The 26,354-nt window shown below is 37.3% G+C and overlaps 1 protein-coding gene across 4 annotated transcripts in view; it reads left to right on the forward strand.

Annotated features, from left to right (window-relative positions):
- Nucleotides 1-26,354, forward strand: part of LOC150109786 (uncharacterized) — a 1,408,745-nt gene that overhangs the window by 621,437 nt on the left and 760,954 nt on the right. For all 4 annotated transcript variants that reach the window (XM_090396626.1, XM_090396635.1, XM_090396653.1 and 1 more), the window contains 2 exons: nucleotides 6,715-6,804; nucleotides 17,005-17,226. In XM_090396626.1, coding sequence (XP_090252752.1) covers nucleotides 6,715-6,804; nucleotides 17,005-17,226 — 312 coding nt within the window. The remainder of the gene's footprint in view (nucleotides 1-6,714; nucleotides 6,805-17,004; nucleotides 17,227-26,354) is intronic.

Consider the following 26,354-nt stretch of genomic DNA (forward strand, 5'->3'; position numbering starts at 1 on the left):
CCAAATTACTCCCGAGATTTTAAACATACCGATCAATGTGACATGAAAAGATTACTAACCAAAATATACTCTCTGGTAGTTAATTTTTCTCCTGATAGGTGGTATCCTGTTTTAGGATAAGATATGAGCATTATGATACATCATTAGAATTATTATTGTACGGGTATCTCCATGGAGTTAGAAGATTATTGTGCAAGACCTATTATTTACAAACTACCCTAATAATAAATTTAGTTTAATCCTTTATCCCAGTGAGAGCAAACAAAGTTCGCCTGAAAATATCTTCAGGACTGAATATAGTGTTGTACTATCTTACCTGGGTAAGTAGTGCAACACCAGGGCAACTCTTAGCAAAGGTGGAGCAAGCTACCAACACTCCTATCCCAGTATCTCCCATAATGCAAAACACATCTCCTTGTGGATATGTATACTGTTATGCATTAAGGGATTGGCCACTACCCAGACTAGTTTTGACATTTATTGAGGTCTCTTCAGTGGGAGCCAGGCCCAGAGTTGGAGATACCAAGCAGAAGTAGTAGCAAGGTCATCTTTACCTATAGGGGTAAAGATGACCTTGCTACCAAAAGCCCAGGTAAGATAGTACAACACCATATTCAGTCCTGAAGATATTTTCAGGTGCAAACTTTGTTTGCTCTCACTGGGATAAAGGATTAAACTAAATTTATTATAGTCTAACCTAGTGAAAAATAAACTTTCAACATCTTTCTCTAAATCCAGAGTAATTTAATAAAAAAAAAAAAAAAAAGGTGGTAAACCTTTTGGCAACTCCTATAGGTAAAGATGACCTTGCTACTGCTTCTGCCTGGTATCTCCAACTGTGAGCCTGGCTCCCACTGAAGAGACCTCAATAATAAAGGTCGGGTAGTGGCCAATCCCTTAATGCATAACAGTATACATATCCACAAGGAGATGTGTTTTGCATTATGGGAGATACTGGGATAGGAGTGTTAGTAGCTTGCTCCACCTTTGCTAAGAGTTGCCCTGGTGTTGCACTACTTACCCAGGTAAGATGGTACAACACTATATTCAGTCCTGAAGATATTTTCAGGTGCAAACTTTGTTTGCTCTCACTGAGAAAAAGAATTAAACTAAATTTATTAATAGTCTAACCTAGCGAAAAATAAACTTTTTACAAACTACCCATTATTCACAATAACTATTATACCTCTCCTTAAACTCATTCACTGACAGTGCACTCACAGCCACCTCTATCAACCTATTCCATCCATTCACCACTATGCGAGCAAAAAATCTTATTATTTTAACAACCTCTGTTAACCATGATCCTACACAATTTTCACAGGTGACTCCTTGTTCTCCCCCTTTCCTGCCATGTACTGATCGTTCCTCAATGGAATCCTATAAAACCTTTTAATAAATTATAAGTTTGTATCGTATCTCATTTTTGGCTGTCAGCTAGTTTTTGAAGCATACAGACCATCGATCTATGCTTATATGGGCATTCTATAGACATGCCACAATCTTTATCACTCTGCTGTGGATCTTCTCACTAATTCTTCATTACCACAAAATATAAGTGATCAGATCTGTATGCAGTATTCCAATAGCTTCCCTATCCCTGCTTCAGTGAGTTACTCATTTCTTAATTACCAATGGTAGTTCTTCATTATGACAAAATCTAAGTGACCAGATCTGTATGCAGTATTCCAGATGTGGCCTTATTAAAGCATTATGAGGGGCAAACAATAGCTTCCCTATCCCTGCTTCAGTGAGTTACTCAAATATGATTGATCTAGAAAGCAAAATGTTTTCCAATCCCAGTAGTGTTTCTTGGATTGTTCTTATGCCTTTAGCAGGCAGGCGAATTGTGAATATTCATGATAAAGATGGAAAAAAGTAGCAGCGGAAGGTTGAAATAAACTGATTTAGACAATAAAGAAAGGATGATCCTAATAGAGGGATTAAGGGTCAGAAGAAGAGAGTGTATGATATGATGCAGAACAGAAGTTGCTAAAATATCATGCACTCTCTTCTCCTGACCCTTAATTCTATAATTAAAATCTCTCTATTAGGATCATCCTCTTTTTATTGTCTAAATCAGTTTATTTCAACTTTCTGCTGCTACTTTTTTCCATATTTGTCATGAATATTCACAATTTCTCTGCTATATATGATTGTACATATGTGATATTTAGCAGAAGTTTTGAACTTGCCTGTACTGACTAGTTTAAAATCACGAATTCCACATCCTTATTTCTGATTCTTACATTGGTATGCAAACACAACATTCCATGTGCATTCTTAGAAGTCACTTATGTTATTACTCACTTGTTCACTCTCACGAAGTCCATGGCCTTGCTAATTCTTTTATTGCAAACCCTACTGAGCTTCCTGATTTTTTATGGGACTAAACCAGTGGCTTATTATCCTCAATATTTTTTAATGTATATGCTGTTCTTAGTTGATTTTTGTTTTGTTTGTTTTGGTTTTATTTTTTGTTGTAGGTGTTAAATTGGAGAATGTCATCATATAATTTGGCAATTATTGTTATTACTAACATAGAAGGCAATAATCATCATCATCATTATATGTATCAAGGATTTAGGCCTAGCATGGCCTGTTCCAGCCTTAGAAGTCATCGTTGAATCGTTTAAGAGGACATCCTGGTTTTCTTTTTCCTAATGGCTTGTACTTTAAGGCTTGTTTTGGTAATCTTTCTGTTTTCATTCTTTGAATGTGTTCCATCCATTTATGTTTATATTTTTTAATTTTTTCTATTACTGGTTCTTGGTTTATTCTTTCATAATATCTTCGTTTCTTTTGTGATCAAATAGGTATACTTTGCAGTTTTTCTCATAAACTTCATTTCTGCTGTTGTTAATCTTTGTTTTTCTTTTTGTTTTATTGTCCAGATTTCACTTTCATACATTATGACAGGTAAGGCTAATGTATTGTATACTTTTAGCCTGGTTTGTTTTTGAACTAGGTTTGGTTTAAATATAGAGTTAATTACACCTGTTATTACTCTCAGGGGACCCTGTAACCCCTAGAGAGCGCATCCCCTGGGTGGTGGATAGGGGAGCTCATCGTGTGTGTGTGTGTGTACATGCGCGTGCGTGTGTGTGTGTATATATATATGGTGGGGTGGTCCGAATATACTGAATAAGGACTCGTGGACCAACAGAGCCATAAGGGACAATCATCTTGATTGTAAGGGAAACTGCACTCCCATGGACCCCTAGCTGGATCTATCCTCTCCTTCTTCTACTTTGAGGAAGATCCACTTACTTTAATCTTTCCTATAAGGCCTTATCAGAAGGCAAGCTCACTTAGCTAGCAACAATTTTTTTTTTGTTTGTTTCCAAATATTTCCTAACATTGAGTGTTTTCAGGCTTTCTTTAAATTAGCTGACCAATCAATAAGTTTCCAGTAAAAAAAATATATTATCAAACACATAAAACACTTTTCAGTCTTATTCAAAATAAATAAATAAACAAAAATATATATATAATAAAATATATAAATATATAAAAAGTAATATCATATATTGAAATTGTTCTTCCACTTCACAAAATTAGTGATGATGATAATGCTAAGGCTGCAAATCATTGTTTAATCTTGGTATGTGGAGTTGTTGTTAAGGTATTGTAGAGGTTGGCAAGAGATGGATACAAAAGATTGATAGCAGCAGCAGCAGTGTTCTCTCTTTGTTTATCAGCATGGGTTCATAAAAGGGAAGTCATGTTTTCCAACTCGCTTATATACTATAACAAGATGACAAATATGTGGGATAAGGGAGATGCATACAAAATGATATATTTGGATTTTACAAGGACTTTTGGTAAGCTGCCACACTACCAATTGATAATTAAACTGGAGAAGATGAGATTGGATTCTAGATTATTGAATTAGTGAATTTGTAGGCAACTGGCTCTCAGAAAGATATCAGCAAGTTGTGTATGGGGATGTCATTACCCTGAAGAGCAAAATGACTAGTGGTGCCCCTAGGGTTTCTTTCAGACCATTGTTATTTAATTTATATATTAATGTTATTGGATTAGGTTTAATCGGTTTTGCAAAAACTGGAAAGAATAATGAGGAATCAATTAGATGTTGTAGCCTTACAGGAGACCTTGAATAAATTGTATGTCTTTGCAACAGTATAGAACTGTCAGTTCAATATTCCTACCTTACACTTCAACAAAGTGTAAGGTACTACTATAAGAAGCCAAAAAGGTATTTTACTGGCGACATAAATTAAGTTTTTAAGGAGATGGTAAATCCCGTATTATTCTACAGCCGGGTACGAAACTCTGATCGAAATCCATCATAATCCTAGAGTTTCATGCCGAAAAAACCATCGGTGAGCCCAAGTGTAAAGTAAGTACACCAGTTTAGCAATTCGTTAGTAGAGGTATATGTAAGTTCGGTTCACTTAAAACCTTGATATTTCAGGTCTACCTACTCACTGATGAGACCTTAAAAAAGGGTTGAAACTGGTCTGGGTAGTGACCTCTTCTCATAATGTAAAACAGTAATACATCTCCTAGGAGCTGCGTTTTACATTATGAGAGAATATTAAGGACAGTGCCAGAGCTTGCTCCACCTTTGCTCCGAGTTGCCCTGGTGTTGTACTACCCAAGTGATTACCTATACTTGGGCTCGCCGATAGTTTTTTTGGCATGAAACTCTAGGATTACGATGGATTTCAATCCGAGTTTCGTACCTGGCTGTAGAATAATACGGGATTTACCATCTCCCTTAAACTTGAAGTGTAAGGTAGTTTCTGACCTCTGGAATGTCGAGTATGAGGAAAGATTGAGAAGATGTAATTTGCAGAGTCTGTTGGAGAGGAGGAAGAGGAGAGATATGATAGAGACCTACAAGTTGGTAAGGGGTTGTTATAGGATCAATGGTGGAGAAGTTCTACAGAGAATAGTGGGAGATCATGGGAGAACCAGAGGTCATCCCTGGAAATTGTATAAAGAGGGTGTGAGTAGGGGAGTGAGGGGAAGGTTTTTTTCGTGCAGAGTTGTGAATGATTGGAATGCCTTGCTTGAGAGTGTGGTGTCTGCAAGGAGTTTGAGTGTGTTTAAGACACAGTATGATCAGATGTGTGTGTGATAAAAGGACCTCCCAGATGAGTCTTTGACTCCATGAGATCTTGGGGTAATAATAATAATAATAATATTGCAAAGTGTAAAGCTCTGAAATTTATAGGAACAATGGGATGCAAAGTGTGTACTCAGTGGGTAAATTTTGAAGAACATTGAGGAGGCAGCAGATCTTATAAAGAACTGAAGTTCAGCGGTCACATAACATATCATATTTTTCCATGTATAAGACGATACTTTTTTCTAAAATTTTTAGACCAAAAATTGTTGATCTTCTTATCTGGTTGAGAGACCCACAGTGGCCATGGCAAAACTGCCAGTATCTTGTCTCTGCGAAGGCCTTCCTCCGCCAATCACTAGCTTTTGTTAACTCTGTCATTAACGACTGATTCTGAATAAACCAATCAGAACTCTGAAAGCATTCATACGTCTGCAACTCATTATTGGGGAGTTAATGCATTAACAACATTTTTAGCACTAGCACATAAAAATGTCCAAAAATAAAAAACTATGAAGAAAATTATATGCCTTGAACTGAGAGTGATGCATAGTATTTATCTTAAAAATATTACCGAATTACTAAATATACTTTGAATATTTAAAAAAAATATCAAATGTGTTATGTTTTATGTTTAAAATATTGATTTCTTAATTTTGGGTTTGATAAAGAAGGGTTCATCTTATACATGGGGAGACGTCTTATATACGGAAAAATACGGTAATATGTGAAGTCATCATATCAGATTATGGCAATAATAAGAATGACCTTAATGTGCAGAAATAAAGAGGTTCTGGTTCTAGTGCATAAGATCATGATCAGTCTTAATATGGATTATTGTGCACAGATTTGGTTCCCTGATTTTCATGGTGATGAGGATATATTAGACAGGGTTCAGGGAAGACTGACTACTAAGGTAGCAAGTGGTCTTTGGGAATATGAAGACAGGTTGAAGTTTGCAAAGCTTTGTCAATACGAGACAGAGTGGGGAATATGACTGAGAATTTTAAGTTGGTAATGTTTCATTACCGGGTTGATGTGGAAGAATTTTTTAATAGAACAGCGGGAGAAGGATAGAGAGGGTGTTGGATGGTGAGTAGAATGTATTGCCTGACATGATGGTGAATGTAAATACATTGAATGAGTTTAAATCACACCATTTGATAGGCTTTACATGTAATGGTACCTCCCATGATGAGTTTTTTGGCTCCGTGGAGTTCTGGATACACACACACACACGTATAGTGTCTTGAAATGTTAAATATAATTGGTTATACAATAAATTAAAGATGCCAAGTTATTCTATTCTTGGTTTCATCCTTTATCGAAGTGTAAGCAAACAAAGCTTGCCTCTATATACAAGTAACTCAGTCGTGAAGTGACTTCACATGCAAACTTTGTTAGGATAAAACCAAGAATATAATAACTTGGCATCTTTAATATACTGTGTGTTTATTACATTTACTTTATTTTAATTTTTATGTTATCATCAAACATTATCTAATGTCTGCTAAATACATGTTATTTAAAAATAGCATACTTGTAAATAACTCATATTTCGATGGAAAGAGCTTTAAAAGAAAATAATAGCTAATTACCATTTTTTTTTTTTTTTTTAGCTGAGGAGGAATCAGCACCTATCTCCACCACTACAGAAGAATTAGAAGAAGTGTTACCTTTTCAAATTACCATTCCACCCATTGTTTTAAGTAAGTCAGTCATAAATTATATAAATTATTTAATATATTTTAGTGCTGTTTAGGAAAATATTATTATTTATATAGAAACGTTTCAGTTAAATTATGAGTTATGATGGTGAGTTGTGTATAGATGGAGGATTAAGTGTAGGGATGGCTGTGTGAGGTGCATGGTGGAGTAAAGTAGAGTGTCCTCTTGTGAGGACATTCTACTTTTTCTTTACTCTACTTTATTATGCCGCCATCACATAATAATAACAATAATAATAATAATAAATTAAAACTGTATGGACAATTGGATTCAAAGTATGTACTTCGTGGGTAAATTTTGCAGGAAGTTGAGGAGGCAGCAGACCTTCTAGTGGTGGTGAACAAGGAACTGAAGTTCAGAACTCATTGCACAAGCTGTGAAGATATGACATCAGATTATTATTGTTATTATGATTATTATGATTCAGGCCTCCATGGAATTATAAGACTCGTCATGAGAGGCCCATCCTAGAAAACTCTGCCTATCATACCATTCCTTGAACCCATTGATCTTTCATGACCACTCTATCAGTTAATGCATTCCATGGTTCAACCACTTTCCACGTAAAGAAAAATCCTCATCATATTGCTCACAACTTGCTTTCATAAGTTCCATGGATGGCCCTTTATCCTTGCTTCTTCTCAACCTGTTCTACCAAATCAAAGAACTCCTCAGTGTCAATTCTATAACTATCTCTCAACATTTTAAGTATCAATCATATCATCTCTCTTTCTTCTATCTACCAAACAACGTAGTCCATATATCCTCAGTCTGTCTTCATAACTAACATTGTACAGTCTTGATCCCATCCATCTTTGTTATCCACCTCTGCACCCTTTCCACAGTTAATTAAAGAAGGATGCTGACCTTCTACAGGTGAGCATCCTTCTCGTATTGCAGCAGTCCTCTGGGTTACATTCACCACCTTTGCAATATGTTCTCTGAATTTCAGGATTCTATCAGTCATCATCCCTACATCCCTTACCCCCCCTCTTCCTCTGGTACAGTTCTTCCAACAGTGTATGCGGCATCCCACCAATGAATCTCACATTCCAAGACTTTACAATTAGCTGCATTAAACTGAACTATCCATTCTTTTGCCCATCTGTCCAGTTTATTCAAATTCTCTTGTAGGACTACCACATCTGTGCTATTACTAATAACCCTTCTAATCTTCAGATCATCTGCAAACAACTGAATACCCCAGTGTCATTGATATAAAGGTTAAACAATGCAGGTCAGGCACTGTGGGACCAGTTAAACAGTTTAAAGCTCTGCATGACCTCACTTGTAACATTCTGCCTCCTTTGATACTACTCCCCCCAATATACAACTATCTGATACCTTCAGGATTGAGAGCCAATCCTGAACCCAGTTAACTAACCTGACATTTAAAATCATATGCCGCAACTTAAATATCAACTGATCATGTGGCATTCTTTCAAATGCCTTTGCAAAATCAAAAAAAAATGGCAGTATATGCCTTCCCTCATCAACTTCTTGTCACTTTATTATAAAAGGCAGTCACATTACTAAAACAAGAGCACCCCGTTAACAAATCCATTCTGACTCTCATAGATAACATTACTCTCACCTGACCTTCACTAATTTCTCCAAAAACAGGATATTTAGTGGGGTGTTGCTACAGACCAAGGAGCACAGAGGGTGGGGACCAGGAGATGTTTAGACAGTTGAGCTTTGCAAGTGCAAGAAGAATGATTGTTATGGGTGATTTTAACTACAGCAGTATAAGGGGAGAGGAGGGTGCATGTAGCAATAAGGGAATGGAATTTCTAGAATTCTTGAAGTACAAATGTCTTAGACAACATGTAATAAAGGGATCAAGAGGTTCAAGAGCTTTGGATTTGGTCATAGCATCAGAAGAGTCGATAATAAATCAGATGACATCTCTCCCACCAGTTGGAGAGAGTGACCATGTGGTTTTGACTTGGAAGATGAAGAGACATGCAGGAGTATCAAAGAGATGGAAACATATGTGGAATTATAAGGCAGGTGATTATAATAGTCTTAGACATCAACTTAGGGAAGTTTCGGGGAGGAAGGAATTGGAGGGATGGATATCTTTAGTGCTTGGGAAATTGTGAAGGAATATTTCTTAGCAGCAATAGTAAGCAGTATTCCATGAGTAAAGAAGAGGACACAATTTCATGTGAAGTGGATGACAAACAGTATTAAATGGGAACTGCATGCAAAAAATAGGCTATGGAAGAGATATAAGGAGACAGGTGAAGAACAGATGCATAAAGTATAACAGACACTGGTCTGGAGAGTGACTAGTATGGTAAGGAAGGCAAAACTGGAGTAGTAAGTTTTAATACCAGAGGGATAGGACAATTTCGATGTTTAGAGGTGCAGGAGGAGAGTGTGTTCCAGATGCTGAGTACTCTGGATGTCAGTAAAGCTGTAGAACTGAATGGTATTTTACCATGAGTTTTGAGAGAATGTGCTAAAGAACTGACAGCTCCTTTGACCTAGCTTTTCAATAAAAGTCTGGCTACGGGAAAGGTGCCCAGGGAATGGAAGGAGGTAAGATAGTGCCATTGCATAAGGGTGGTAGCAGACTGGAAATGTCTAATTATAGGCCAGTTTGTGCATCATCGGTAGTTATAAAGATCTTGGAGAAATTAGTGAGGGACCGTATACAGCATTGGTCAGATGAGGGTAATGTTATCTGTGAGAGTAAACAATAATTTGTGAAAGGGTGCTCTTATTTTAGTAATATGCTAGCCTTTTAGAATAAAGTTACAAGAGCAGTAGATGAGGGTAAGGCATATACTGCCATTTTCTTGGTTTTAGCAAAGGCATTTGACAAGGTGCCACATGATAAGCTGATATTTAAGTTGCAGCACATGTATCTGGATATTTTATTTTATTTATTTATTTATTTTTTTGACTCATGGATTCAAAGAATCATCTAGGAGGTCCTTTTATCTCACACACATCTCATCATACTGTGTCTTAAACACATTCAAACTCCTTGCATACACCACACTCTCAGGCAAGGCATTCCAATCACTCACAACTCTGCACGAAAAAAACCTGCCTCTCACTCCCCTACTCACACCCTCTTTATACAGTTTCCAGGGATGACCTCTGGTTCTCCCCTGATCTCCCACTATTCTCTGTAGAACTTCTCCACCGTTGATCCTATAGCAACCCCTTACCAACTTGTAGGTCTCTATCATATCTCCCCTCTTCCTCCTCTCCACTAGACTCTGCAAATTACATCTTTTCAATCTTTCCTCATACTCGACATTCCAGATGTCAGAAACTACCATAGTCAGTCGCCTTTGGAACCTTTCCAACTTCTGTTCACCTTCTGAAAACCAGGTGACCAAATCTGGGCACAATAGTCCATGTGTGGCCTTATCAAAGCCTTATACAATGGAACAAGAATCTCCCTACTTCTACACGTCAATGTCTCCGCATCATTCCCAGAAGTCTCTGTGTTGTCTTCACAATTTTGGCGATGTGTCGCCTAAATTTCAGATCCTTATCCACTATCACCCCTGGATCTCTTATTTCGTCTACTTCCAACAATATATTCTCACCAAGCATAAATTCTGCATCCCATCTTTGTTTTCCAAATTTTAAAACCTTACATTTTGCAACATTGAACTCACATCCCCATTTGCTTGCCCAATCACTCAATTTATTCAAGTCTTCTTGCAAGGCCACAACATCTTCACTACTCTTTATGGTTCGTCCCAACTTTGCATCATCTGCAAACAACTGAATATCTCCATCCAAATCTTCGCCAATATCATTAATATACAAGTTAAATAGTAATGGCCCTAAAACAGACCTCTGAGGCACTCCACTAATGACTTTCCTTTTCCTGGATATCGCACCCCCATACACAACTTGTTGATACCTATCAGATAGTCAGTCTCCAATCCAATGCACTAATCTAATATCCAACCCCATCTGCTCTAGTTTGACTGTCAACTTATCATGAGGTACTCTATCAAAAGCTTTTGCGAAATCCAAGTATATTACTGTGTATCCTTCTCCTCTGTGCAAGGAAGCAGTCACTTTATTGTAATATGTAAGTAGATAACTAAAACATGACCTCCCTTTAGCAAATCCATGCTGTCCATCAAAGATTATACCATTGTTGTCAACCCAACTCTGGATCCTAGTTCTCACAAGCTTCTCCAACAACACCTGACACACAGATAGGCCTATAGTTTGATGCTTGAGTTCGATCACCTCCTTTATGAAGTGGCACAATCTTGCCCTCCTTTCACTCTTTAGGAACTTGACCAAGTGCAAGACTCGTATTAAAAAAATATGTCAAGGCAGGTGTCAACTCTCTGGCATTTTCCTTCAGAATACGCAGTGATATATTATCAAGTCCCACAGCCTTATTTACATCTAGTTTACTCAACTCCCCAAACACCTCTTGCTCACTTACAGTCAGTCTCTCCTCCCCATCATCAACTGCTCTTAATCTCTCCATGAAGTCACATTCACAAAATTGAAAGAACTTTATGAACTGCTCATTAAGTATCTCCACCACACATTCTGCAACAGCTGTCTTTATACCATTTCCTCCAATCAATGTCATCCTTCCATAATCATTCTTTCTTTTGCTGGCTACATATCGAAAGAACTCCCTAGGATTCTTTTTAGCTTCATTAGCTAACTGCTGTTCATACCTCTCTTTAGCTACTCTCACCAACCAAGTCACTCTCCTTGCCTGGTCTTTGTAGAACTCATGAAATTGGTTACTTCCACTTCTCTTATGCTGCCTCCACAATGCCCTTTTTCTCTGTATTGCATGCTTAATCTCTTTATTCATCCATCTCACACCTAACTTATTTAACCTTCTCACCTGTGGCATACATTTAGACATTGCATCCACTAAATAGTTTTTGAAAATCCCCCAAGCTGCATTGATCTCTTTTCCAGCTAACTCCTCATTCCATGCTACACCTGCAAGCTGTCTCCTGATCTCTTCATAATCACTCCCCCCTTGTAGTTCCACATATACCCTTTTTTCACAGGGTTCTTGCACTGCTGACAACCACCCAGGTAATCACCACATGGTCACTTTCACCAGTTGGTGGATGATTTGACACCTCACTGATAATTACATCCTCTGATGAGATGACCCAATCCCAGACCCTTAATCCTCTTGTGCCCTCTGTTACATACTGTCTGAGGTAGTTATCCCTCAAAAACTCAAGAAACTCATTTTCTTTACTTCCAGTTGCTATCTCTTCATTCCAGTCTATATTGCAATAATTAAAATCACCCATAATGATCACCTTTTTCTTATTTGCTTGGCTTATTTGACTATACATTTCACTATCACCACCATCCACATTACCAGGTCTATAACAACATCCCACCAAGTATTTGATTCTATTTACCTCTATCTCACACCATACTGTCTCAAAACCACTGGTCCTATTCTTGCATCTCTACCTTGTATGGAGACATAACGCTTTCTCTATCATCAATAGCACTCCCCCTCCCTTTTTACCCCTTCTATCCTCACGAAACACATCATACCTTTCCATCTCTATTCCTGTCAGGATGTCGTCCTCATCTAACCATGTCTCACTTATTCCGACAATCTCTGGGTGCACAGACGCAATTAGTGCAACCATTTCATCCGCGTTGTTTCTTATACTTCTAGCATTGGTATACAAACAAAACAACTCATTTCTGATCTACAGCTAGTTCCACTGATACCACTCACTCGATGTGATCTCTCCATGCTAGACTGGGGCCATTTCCCTTTCTGCTTCTTCATTTTAGAACCCTTTGCAATTGCATCTGTTTCCTCTTGATCCCTGGTCATCCCATTACTTTCCTGCCTACACATGCTCTCACCTCCTCTTAGAGCATCCACCTTTCTCACGCTGTGTACCCCTGTTCACCCTGAGCCTCCCCGTTTTCCTGCTCCTCTTGCACTCCCATTCTCTCCTTTTCTATACTCATACCACTCACTTCCCCATTCATTTCCACTTCTTCAATCTCTCCTGTCTTACTCTCCTGCTCTTCCACATCACTCCCCTCTCGATCTGATTCATTCTCTCTATTCACTTCTCTACTTTCCAGCAGCAGTCTCTCCAAACGACTCACACCATATCTATTCAAATGCAGTCCATCGCTCCCATACAGCTCACTTCGTCCCTCAAACTCATTCCACACATTAACAGACTGTACTCCCATCTCTTCACACATTTCAGCCAGAATATCATTCATAATCCTTGCTCTCTGCCTCATTTCACCACAATCATACGTAGGCAACACACTGACTACCCTTCCTGTCACACTTTTCTCTTTTATCTTTCCAATCAGTCTCCTGACATTCATTTTTATATGCTCTTTGTTCTCTCTCAAATCATTTGCCCCAATTAATACAATTAACTCTTTTGCTCGCTCCTGCCTCATATTCAATGCCTCAATCACTCTACTCTTATTACCGCCTGGAAAACATACCTTGTGCATTTTATCCTCTAGCACACTTTTAATAACGGGGTCACCATACAACGCCACTTGCTCATCTTTCATTAACTCTTTCATGCCATCATGATTTATTTTAATAGTTTTGACCTGAATTCTCTTAATTTCATTCCACATCCATTTCATTTCTTGCTTCATCCAATCCAATTCACCTTCCGAACCTCACGACACATTCTCTCTGTCATTAAATCTTTCTAACTTTCTAACTCTTGACCCCCTCTTCTCACTTTCCCTCTCATTCATCCTTCTTTGTTTCCGTACTTTCGGTCCAACATATGTTCAACTTTCATTATCATTCTTCTCACTTTCACATTCATTTATCTTTCTTTGTTTCCGTACTTTCGGACTAACATGCATCCAACTGTCGCTATCATTTTTCTCACTTTTACTGTCATTCATCTTTTTTTGGTTCAGTACTTTCGTTCCAAGGTTGGTCAACTGGATTCAGGATTGGCTGTCCGATAGGTATCACAATGAGTCTTTGTAGACTTGTGTTTCCTAGGAAGGACCTCCCACAATGAGTGTTTTGACTCCTTATAGACCTAAATAATGATAATTAGGATATCTTATAAGCCGAATGCGTCTTATAAACCATTGCATCTTATACCCCAATATGTTTTTTATGTATGTGCATTGCTTGTCAGTAATGCAAGATCAGTTTGAATAGTTATGTGGTTATTAACAGTCATGCATTTAAACTAATAATCAGTAATTTAAGTTAAGGGATATTACATCCCGTATTGTTTCATAGCGGAATAAGAAACTCAAACAGTTTCATGCCGAATATAGAAACTATATAAAGTTCAGCGAGTCCAAGTATAAGCAAATACCTGGATAGTGCAACATCTAACCATTTGGTAGTGCAACACAAGGCAACTCATAGTAAGGGTGGAGCAAGTTCTGTTCACTATTCTTGGTATTTACCCATAATGTGAAACCCAGCTCCTAGGAGCTGTATTGCTGTTCTGCATTATGAGATAAGAGAAGGTCACTACCCAGACCGGTTTCAACCTTTATTGAGGTCTCATCAGTGAGTAGGCATACCTGGTTAATACCAAGTTTGTAGCAAACAGAACTTACATATCCTACTATAAGAATTGCCAAGAAGGTCTCCTAATAAATTACAAATTATATGAAGAGCCAAAGGCTTCAATTCGGCGACATGAAATTATTTAAATTAATAATGTATAGTTTACAGTTTATATATAGTTTCCGAACTTTATATAGTTTCTATATTCGGCATGAACCTCTTTGAGTTTCTTATTTGGCTATGAAACAATATGGGATGTAATATCACTTAACTTAAATTATTGATTATTAGTTTAAATGCATGGCTGTTAATAACCATGTAACTATTCAAACTGATCTTGCATTACTAACAAGCAATGCACATACATAAAAAAACATGATGTATAAGATGCACCAGTTTATAAGACACATTTGGCTTATAAGTCACATCCTAATTATTATTATTTAAGCCCTCAAGGAGTCAAATGACTCATTGTGGAAGGTCCTTCCTAGGAAACACAAGTCTATCAAGACTCATCAATAATTAAACTAATAATTATTTGTTTAAATTATTATTATATATCTCTAAATAATTTCACGTTGCCAGATTGAAGCCTTTGGCTCTTCATATAATTAGTAATAATCAATAAGTTATTATATTTAAATTTGTGTTTTACCCATGGTTTTTACAAAACACAGACATAGCTATACGATTGCTTTTATGCATAGTGTGATTGAGTACACAAAAAAAGAATGGAAATAGGGCAGCAGAGCAGCACTTTGGGTCGCTGCCTTCAGAAAAAATGGTCTGAACTTGGAGGAAACAAGAGCAACAATTAAGAGAAGCAAAATCCTAATGGCCAGAAATTTAAAATGAATAAATGATTTAAAAACTTGGATAATGGATCAACGAAGATCCGTTGCTGCATATCTACAAAAATAATTATTCAATGAGCAAAATTATTATTATTATTACGTGACACCTCCAGGGAGTCCAAAGACTCATCAAGGGAGGACGCACGCTTCACAGCTCTCTGGCTCCACTACTCAATTCACCAACTACAACTAACCACAACTACACTGATGCCATCTACTGCTCACCATTAGTATTTCAACAGAGAATCTCAAACACCCATGCCTACTGTGGGATTTGAGCCCACAGCCTTTTGGCTGGAAAGTAGATATGCTGACTACTCAGCCAATCAGGCCGAAAAAACAGAAAATAGCACCGATTTTACAGTGTCGCCATCATGGTGACATTTTTAGATTCATGAAGAGAAACTATTTATGTATGCATGCAAAAATAAAAATATCGCAAAAAATACTAGATGAATTTGAAAATACAATTATTAAGTTTCACAGATTCATCATAAATGCTGAAAACAATAACACACTTCATCCATAGCTAATATATGGATGAAGTGTCTCTGACTTTGGATGTGCCCTGTTACAAAACTGTTGACTCAAAGGGAAAGAAACAAATATTATTCTTAAAACTTTTGGTCACAAAAAATCTATTATACTGTTGTTTTGTTGTGCTGTGTAGATGAAACAAAATTGCCATCTTTTTTACATTTTTAAAAGAAAAACTATATCCAATGAAAAACTTCCCAATTGAATTTACATTCATGTTCATCCAAAAAGATGGATGGATGAGAGAAGGATGTTAGTTATGGATAAAGAAGGTATGGTCTGGACATACTGGCAGCTTACATGAGAAACCTGCTTTGTTAGCAATGGATCAGTTTAGATACCATAAAATCGAAACTGTTAAGAATGAACTTCGCAAAATGAACAGAAAAATATCTGTAAGTCCAGGAGGACTCACCTCCGCACTTCAACCTTTAGATGTATCAATAAACAAATGATTTAAAGGATTGATGAGGGGATTAGTAATTCTCTTGAGTATGGAGGATGACTTATTTGAAGACAGTGATGACTCAGTTTCTTATGAAGAATCAAGTTCAAAAAATTTTGAGAGTAAAGATGAAGATGAATAAAGATTGAAAAGAAGATTAATAAATTTTTTAAAATTATCTTGTTTATTTTATATTTATATTAAACAGAATATATATTAATAAATATTCTATATATTATAATATAACATATAATATAATATATGTTTAATATATATTAAACAGAATGGGCGAGGAAAGATTAGCAAAACAAGCAAGTGTTCTCTGCCAGGTTGGCAGGAAAACGACCTAGAGGAAGACCAAGATATAGGTGGATTGATATGGTACAAAGTGCCTTAGGCGATAGAAATATAAGATTTGATGATGTTGGAGTCTTGACAAGTAACAGACTGATTTGGAGGAAAATTGTAGATAGGAAGTTAATAATGATGGAAATTTTTCATGTAGTACTATCTCCTGTACACCCCTTGAGGGTACATGTCAGGAATTTGATGATGATGATGTGTGTTGGTGTGTGTGTGTGTGATGGAAATAAAACATTTTTTACTGTATAGTAATATATTTTACTCTTTTCAAAATTAATTCTTAATTTTATTTATTTATTTATTATTTACTTATTATTTTTCCACAATACTTTAAAATTTTAATGAGGGGAGGGGCTGCTGTTGGGTAGCATTTTTAATCTGCAACACAGAATGAACTGTTTTAACAATGATTTCTTAAATATTGATTAATATGTTTTAATTTTGTTCTTAGTGAAATGTGATCAACCTATGGGACTAGAAAATGGACTTTTATATGACAGCCAAATCACAGTGTCTTCCATTGATGCACAAACTAGTGTCTCTCAAGTGAGGCTTGATAGTCCAGCTAAAGACAACCTAGCAGGAGCATGGTTACCACAAACAGGAGATTTCAATCTTTATGTGCAAATAGATTTACAGGAGCCAAGGGAGTTATCAGGAATCATAACTCAAGGTTAGAACAAATGCATGTTTCTTGTTGTGTGTGTGTGTTTCTGTTTCTTCTTTCTTCCCATAGTTCACAGTAGGACTGTTGAGTAAATATCAAGAAATGTTCCTCATCAAAATATATTTAATATATACAAAATATATATAATATATTTAATCCCACTCCTGACAAGCATTTTCTTTGGACCTCCCAGATGAGTCTTTGACTTCATGAGGTCTTGGGGTAATAATCATAATCATCATAATAATAATATGTTATATATATATATATTCTTTCTAAATTAACTGACTTAAAACCCGAGAATTATAACACAATGACATTTATTTGAAAAAACGCAACATGTTTCGTCAAGAATGACTTCAACAGGCGATAAGAACATAGAAAGATATTAAAAGACATGAAATTAACATTGACACACTCTAAAGCTATACAATTAAAAAGCCATAATATTCGACTGTAAATTACAGTTATTATGAGCTTGAACTACAGTCCGAGTTAAAGTTCTATTGTTGTACACCTGTGCGTGTGTGGAATCATGCGATCTCCAGTATCTAATAGTAGAGTTGAAAGAGTCAGGCAAATTATAGCTAAGATTGTTATTCATGTGAAAGGGTCCAAGGTGATTTCTTTTGACTCGACAATGTGGCGCTCTACTTCATCATGGCAGATGTGTAGGTTTGAAGTTGATGTCCAGTTTATTTCATGTTGGTGGCTTTCGTTGTTCGTGTTTATTGAAAACAGGACATGGCTTGACAGAGCAGTTGCTCTGGTTCTTTTATAAGCAATGTCGCGCTGGTGTTCTTCGAGACATAGTAAGATAGATTTCTCTATCTGCCCATAGTAAGGCTTTCCGCATTCAAAGTGACCTTGTATACACCCGGGAATTGTAGAAGGTTGTGAGGTTGTTTATAGTTGTTGAAGCGTGATCTTATTTTTGGCATAGTCGAGAAGCACATTTTTATGTTAAACTTCTTTAGAATTCTACTCAGCTTTTTGGATAGTGTGCTGATATATGGCAGGACAATATGACCTTTGGAGTCGTCCTGTGTCTCTAGTTGCTACGTTGACGGTGGGATAATTGGTTGTTAATATTTTTTAGAGAGTAGCCATTGCTTTTAAAGGTCCATTTAAGATGTTGTAGTTCCTTTTTCAGTTCTTCTTCATCTGACAGTACAGATCTTGCACGATTCGCTAGAGTTGATATAATACCCAACTTTTGCGCTGGATGGTGATGGGATGACGCATGCAAATATCTGTCTGTATGAGTTGGATTTCTAAATATGGAGACTTTAATTGATTCAGGCATCTTGGTGAGTTTAACATCTAAGAAACAGAAAATAGTTCCATCTGTTATTTGGAGAGGAAAGTGTGGCAGATGACTGCTGACATCTCACAGTTAAGTTTAATAAAATAATGTAATAAAATGTCAATTTTATTACATTGCAGAGATTAAAAAAAAACTGAATTTTTAGAAGGGACTGCTTCTTAACTTAATTTCATAGTTTTTTAAACATAGGAAATTAAAAAACTTAATTTCCTATGTTAAAGATTGAAAAAAAAAAAACTTAGGAAAAGTTATTCTGATCTTTATGCTGAATGTTAAAATGATGAGAGATAAATCTCTATATTTCCCTTTCTTTAGTACAATTATTTTTATTATTATTATCATCATCATCATCACTACTATCATTCCAAGAATCCCCATGGAGTCAAAGACAAATAAGACTAAGGTCATAACTGGTCTTTGGGTTGTGATATGCAGAGAGATTGAGGGAATGCAGTTTGGGAATGCAAGTCTTATGTATAGGAGGAAGGAGGGGTTACGATTGATACATTTCACTTGGTAAAAGATAGTTACTGAATGAATATGGAAGAAATTTTTCATAGAATTGGGAGAAAAGGAAAAGCAAGGAAGGAATACCTGGAAGCTGTATAAAGCATGTGTGAGCAGGGGCATATTATAGAAAGGGTTCTTTGTATGGAGAGTGACTGGTGAGTGGAATGCATTGCCTCGCATTATGATGAATGCAGATATATTATTATTATAATCCTAAGACTCCATGGAGTCAAAGATTCAGCTAGGAGACCCCTTTTGTCAAACACGTTCAAATTGTCTGCAAACACCACACTCCCAGGCAATGCATTCCAACTCTCCATGCAAAAAACCTGCTAAATCCACTGCTCACACTCTCCTTATACAGCATCTAGGGATGACCTCTTGTTCTCCATCAATCTCCTACCATTTTATGAAAAATCTCTTCAATGTTAATCCTATAACAACCCCTCAACAACTTGCACTTCTCTATCATATCACCTCTCTTCCATCTATCCATTAGACTCTGCAAATTGCATCTTCTCAACCTTTCTTCATACTCGACATTCCAGAGACCAGAAACTACCATTGTCAATTGCTTCTGAACCCTTTCCAATATCTCTTCATTCTTTTCCAAAGTAGGTGACCAAATCTGTTCACAGTAATCTCTTTACTTGTATAAGTCAGTCCTCTGTATCATTGCTAGAATATTTTGTGTAGTCCTCTAAATTTTTAATTGTTATCCATTATCAACACAATATCTGTTATTTCCTCCACCTCTAACAATATATCTTTAGCAAATTTAAACTCCACACCCCATCTTTGTTTTCCATATTTTCAAACCTTACATTTTTCAACATGGAACGGCTATCCCCACTGCTGTGCCCATTCATTAAATTTATTCAAGTCTTGTTGTAACACCATAACATCTTCTTTTTTTTTTTTTTATGGTGTTTGTAGGTCATTGATGTATAGAAGGAAGAGGGTCAGTGAGAGAACTGAACCTTGTCGAACCGCAACATTAGTTGGATAGTGGGAAGATAGGGAGCCATCTACCATTACACATAGTGTGCATCCAGGCAGGAAGCTGGCAATCCATCTGCAGAAGTCCTGAGACAGTCCAAATGATTGAAGGCTTTAGAGATATCGAGTGCAACTACTTGGGATTCACCAAATTTGTCAATATTTATATGTCCAGAGGTGGGTAATATATGAAAGCAGATCATCTGCTGATCGGCATCGGCGGAATCCATACTGGTGGTCGCTTAATAGTTGGGTACCTTCAAGGTAGAGTTGTAGTTGAGAATTGATGGTTTTCTCCATCACTTTAGATAGGATTGAGGTGAGTGAATTTGTCTCCCTTTTTGGGAATGGGTTGAATATAGGCCAATTTCCAGGCTTTGGGATATATACCAGTGGGAGGAGTCAGTTCTGCTGCACAGACCTTCAGGACAATTGGAGGAATGCCATCAGATTTTTGTGTCTAATTTTGAAAACAGGTTTATGATCTCTTTCTGGCATATGGATACAGGGGGTGTTGTATATTGAGCAGTTGGAATGACTGGGGCGCATTTGCCATTGTCGGTTATGCGTGCATTGCAGGCAAAATGCGAAGCCAGGAGATTAGCTTTTTCTGTGGGTGATGTTTCAATTGAGCCATCTGGATATGATAGGGGTGGGAGTAGTGTAGGGCAAAAGTGGCAACCAATTGCCAAAAGCAATTGGTTACAATTTGACGTAAAAGTTGTTTACCTTGCTCTTAGAAATACCTCACTATTGCAACCTATGGATCAAAGTATTATTGCGACCTTTAAAGCCTACTATCTGCAGTGTACCTTATCCCAAGCAATCAAGGCCATCTCTGGTAAGGGCATTACTCTACGTGATTTCTATCTAGAAGAACTATAATATCCTTAATGCTTTCAAAAATGTCGGGGTGGCAGACAACAATGGACGTTGTGTGGAAGAAACTCTGCCATAATTTTAAGCGTTTCACGGAAGGAGAGCAAACAGTGACTGATACGGGTGCTGAGTTGACACAAGAATTACAGCTGGCAATTATATTATTCAAATACAATTGATATATTTTTTTATAATTGATTTTTTTTAATCACCCAAAAAATGAAAAATATTAAAAATGGAAAATATCTGATTAATGGCAAAAACATTAATGTATTGAATATTTTATTGTATGTATGTAATTTACAAATTCGACTTACGTAAATTTCGAGTTACATAAAGGTTTACGGAACGCATTACTTACGTAACTCAGGATGTAACTGTATATATCTCTTGCTCACTAACAGTTAGTGAGCAAGAGATAGGTAGGATAATCAGGAATGCTGCTGATATGCAGTACTTGCAGAATGATTTGAATAGGCTTGAATTGGAAGTAAAATGTAAGCATCGGAAAATGGGTTTCAGTTCAATGTGAGTAAATGTAAAGTCATTCACTTTGGCATGATTAAACATCCAATGTTGTTTTGTATTGGTGGTATTAGGCTAGAAGAAACTGATGAGGCTAGGAATCTTGGAGTGTTAATAGATAGGAAGTTGAAGTTCAGCAGCCATGTGGCAAAGATTGCAAATACAACTCCAAAGATAATTGCAATGCTGAAATGAACATTCACATGTAAAGATAAGGAGGTTATTTTGCTTCTTTACAAGCCCTTGATAAGACCTCACTTGGACTATTGTGCACAGGTCTGATCTCCTGGTTTCCATTGTGATTCTGATGTATTTGGAGAGAGTATAAAAGAGAGTGTTAAAAATGATATCAAGATTGTGGAATACTGATTATGAAGATAGGTTGAATTTGTAGACTGCATACGCTAGCAAACAGGAGAAAGAGGGGTGATATGGTTCAGACTTACAAACTTCTAGAGGATTTCAATTGATGAAATTTTTCAATTTATGGAGGGTGAGGAAAGGATGAGATGGCATCCTTGGAAGCTGAGAATGAAGGCTGCAAAGAAGGGTGTTAGGGCTAGATTTTTCTCTCAGTGGGTGGTGCATGATTGGAATGGATTGCCTTTGGATGTTGTGAGTGCAAGCAGTGTGAATGAATTCAAAAATAAGTATGATAGCTGGTGTGTGTAGTATGTGGCCTCTCTCAATGAGTCTCTGGCTCCCTGGAGGTCTCTCTTTAATAATAATAATAATTAGCTAACTGCTGGTCATACTGCACTTTTCCTACCTTTGCCAAAGTAGTCAACATCCTTGCCTGTCCTTTGTGTTCCTCATGGAATCGACTATTACCATTTTTGTTGTCTCCATAATTCCTTCTTTCTCTGTATTTTTAATGCTTAATCTCTTCATTCATTCATTCATTTAACACCTACCATATTTAACCTCTTGTCCACTGGAATACATGTAGACATTGTTTATAGTAGATAATTCTTGAATAGCATCCAGGCATCATTGATCTCCTTTCCACCCAACTCCTCTTTTCATTCTAGAGTTGCTGTCTCCTGAGCTTCTCATAATAACCGGCCTAGTGGTTCCACATCTACCCTTTCTTCACAGAAGTCATCACGTGGTTTGTAACCACACAGGTGATCGCTTCAGGGTCACTTTCACCAACTTGAGGGAGAGTTGATACTTCATTTATGACATCTTCTGATGAGATGATCAAATCCAAGAACTGTCATCTTCACATGCCCTCTGTGAAGTGCTGTCTGAGATAGTTATCCCTCAAAACTGCAAGAAATTAATTTTCTTTACTTCTGGTTGCTATCTTATCATCTTAGTCTATATTGCCATAATTAAAATCGCCCATAGTGATCACTCTTTTCCTGTTTGCTTGGGCTAATTTGCTTATCCATTTCATGGCCTATAGCAACATCTCATTAAGTATTTCATTTTATTTACCTATATCTAACACCATGCTGCCTAAAAATCACTCTCACTATTTCGCACTTGCATATCTCTACCTTGTATGGACATAACTTATTTTCTATCATCAATAGCACTCCACCTCTACTTTTACCTTTCTATCTTCATGAAAAACATTATACTCTTCAACTCTGTTCCTGTCAGGATATCATTATCATCCAACCATGTGTCATTTATTCCAACACTTTTTTGGGTGAACGATCTCAATCAACAACCATTTCATTTCCCTTGTTTCTGATACTTCTAGCATTCTTATATATACAACAGCTAATTTCTCAATCTATAACAAGTTTCACTTGTACTGCTTGATAGATGCTGTTTTTTTCATACCTTCCTTGAGCCATTCCTCTCTCTCTCTCTCTCTCATTACCTATTGGTATACTCTTTAAACTTAACTGTTTTTCTTACATACCAGGCCATCTCATTCCTGTATCTACCCACACTTTCACTTCCTCTTCGAGCATCGACTTTTCTCATACTGTGTTTCCATGTCAACTCTGAATCCCTCTATTTCCCTCTTTGATTTGCATACTTGTTCTCTCATTCTTTATACTCATTCTGTCTACTTCTCCATTTATATCTTCTTCTTCTTCTGCAGCTTGTCCCACTTAAGTGGGGTTGCTGTTAATGATGAGTCTCCTCCACATCCTCCTGTCTTGGGCTGTCACCACATCCAAGTTCATCATCATCAAGTCCTCTTCTACCAGCTCCCTCCATCTCTTCTTTGGCTGCCCATGCTTCCTTCTTCCTTGCACATCCATCTGCATGACCTTTCTTCCCACATATTTGTCCTCCCTCCTCATCACATGACCAAATCATCCCAACCTGCCTCCTGTATCTTTGCTCCTAAGTTCGTAACTTTCACTGTTCCCCTCACATACTCATTTCTCAGACAGTCCTTTCTGGTCACACCACACATCCACCTAAGCATTCTCATCTCTGCTACCTGCTGATGTTATTTTTCCTCAGGGCCACAGTTTCCATAGCATACATCATAGCTGGCCTCACTACTGTCGTATAGATTTTGCCTTTCAGATTGATCAGCACCCTCTTGTTGCATAGCACTCCAGCCATCTGTCTCCAGTTCCTCCAACCCGCTTGTATCATGCATCCTACTTCCTTCTCAGCCCCTCCATCTTCTTCCACTGTTGAACCTAAGTATCTAAAGTCCCTCACCTTCCTGATGACATTTCCTTCCAGCTCCAGATCTCCTGGCTGCTTCCTCATTGCAACACATATACTCTGGCTTACTTCTGCTCAGTCTCACACCTCTCTCTTCCAGTACTTTCCTCCATCTTTCCAGTTTAGCTGCCACTTCTTCTCTTGAATCTACACACAGCAAGATGTCAACTGCATACAACATTGTCCAAGGTGCGTTTTCTCTCACCTCCTCTGTCACCACCTCCATCACAATATTAAACAGAAACAGACTTAATGCTGACCCTTGATGCAAGCCAACTATTACTTGAAAACTTTCTGTCTGTCCCAGACAGGTCCGAACTCTTGTTTTCACATTTCTGTACATCTCTTACACCAACCTGACATATTTCTCCGGTATCTTCTTCTCCTCCCCCCTCAGACACCTCCAGACTTCTTGCCTTGGCACTCTATCGTATGCTTTCTCCAGATCAATAAACACCAGATCTAGCTCTCGTTGTTTCTCTCAAAACTTTTCCACCATCTGCCATAACCCAAAGATAGCATCTGTCGTAGATAGACATGAAGCCAAATTGTTCCTTTGCAATCTCCACCTCCTTCCTCAATCTTCCATCAAGAACCCTTTCTAGGATCTTCATTGTGTGGGACATCAACTTTATTCCTCTGTAATTCTTACAGTCTTGTGCATCCCGTTTATCCTTTTAAATGGGGACAAGAGTACTTTCCCTCCATTCCTCAGGTATATTTTCCTATTGGCAAACTTTCATAAACAGGTCCCACAGCAGGTCAATTCCCTCTTCCCCTAGTACCTTCCATTCCTCATGCTCTTCATGGCCTGTGTCACTTCCACTCTACTGATGTTCTGCACCATCCCCTCAGAAGGCTGCCCATCTTCTCTGTGAGTCCTTGCATTTTCCTCATTCAAAAGTTCCTCAAAGTATATTTTCCATCTGTTTCTTATGTTCACATTCCTCCATAATACTCTTCCTTCAGCATCTTTGATCTGCCTTACATGTAAGATGTTCTTTGCTGCTTTATTTCTACATTTTGCTAGTTGGTAAATTTTTCTCTATCCTTCCTTTTGTTCTAATTGATCGTACATGGCATATTATTACCTTGATATGCCATGGCCTTTGTCTGCACCACAACTCTCTTGGCTTCTTGCTTTCTCTCTCTCTCTCTCTCTCTACACCTCTCTGTCCTCTTGGATAAAGGATTAAATCAAATATATAATTGGTAGCATAGCCAGGTGAAAAAACTTCCATCAACTTATCTCTAATCCAGAGAATTTTAATAATAAGGTGGGACACCTTTTGGCAACTGGCATATGGAAATATGACTTCTCCATTACTTCCACCTTAGTATCACCATCTCTGGGTCTGGCTCCCACTGATGAGACCTCAATAAAGGTCGAAACTGGTCTGGATAGCGACCCTTTCCTTAATGCATAGCATTATAGCATTATCCTAGTGTAAGCAAACTTTGTTTGCTTACACTTGGATAAAGGATTAAATCAAATATATAATTGGTAGCATAGCCAGGTGAAAAAACTTCCATCAGCTTAAGCATAGTTGGCATGTTATTGGATGATAGTTACTTGGGTCTGCACCCTTATCTTTCAAAGAGAAAAGTATGCACAGATATCATCCAGTCTTCCACTGAGCCTGACTACAACAAATAATTAAATTGTTCTGCCATTCGATCATGTAGACTGATTAGATGCTTTAACCAAAATCCATATAGTTTGTCTTTGTCAAGTGCACTCCAGTGTTTTAATTTTATAGCTTGTACATTGGCCATTTCTTCAATGATAATAACTTTTTGCATTTGTTTTTGTTTCATTTCTGATTCTATTTCCTTAATCTATGAGGCATCATTATTATGTTCAATAGGATTATCCCAGATTGACTTCCAAAATTTGAATGTTTCTTCTTTTTCTGCTGAATGATTGTTTGTATTTGTATTTCTCTGGAGAGACTGAAAGAATTGATGTTGGTTCTGTTGAAATTGCATATTGTGTACATATTGGTTTATTCTTGCTTCATTTCTTTTAATTTTCTGTGCAGTCACTATAATTCATTGTTTTAGCTCTTCGGTAATCTCAGCAATTGTTTTGTTGGCCAAATTATATATGGTAATCAGATTGGTTTTGATGTTATTATTTTTCAGCCATTCTTCTTTAAAACTCTTTAAATTGCTCAGATTAGCTCGAAGTTTATTGGCTTTTCGTTCCAACCAGATTTGCAGATGTTTCATCCTCAGCTCTTGC

The sequence above is a fragment of the Typopeltis vanoorti genome, chromosome 1 (assembly GCF_054136105.1).
Source record: "Typopeltis vanoorti isolate ZY-2024b chromosome 1, IOZ_Tvanoo_1.0, whole genome shotgun sequence".
NCBI lineage: Eukaryota > Metazoa > Arthropoda > Arachnida > Uropygi > Thelyphonidae > Typopeltis > Typopeltis vanoorti.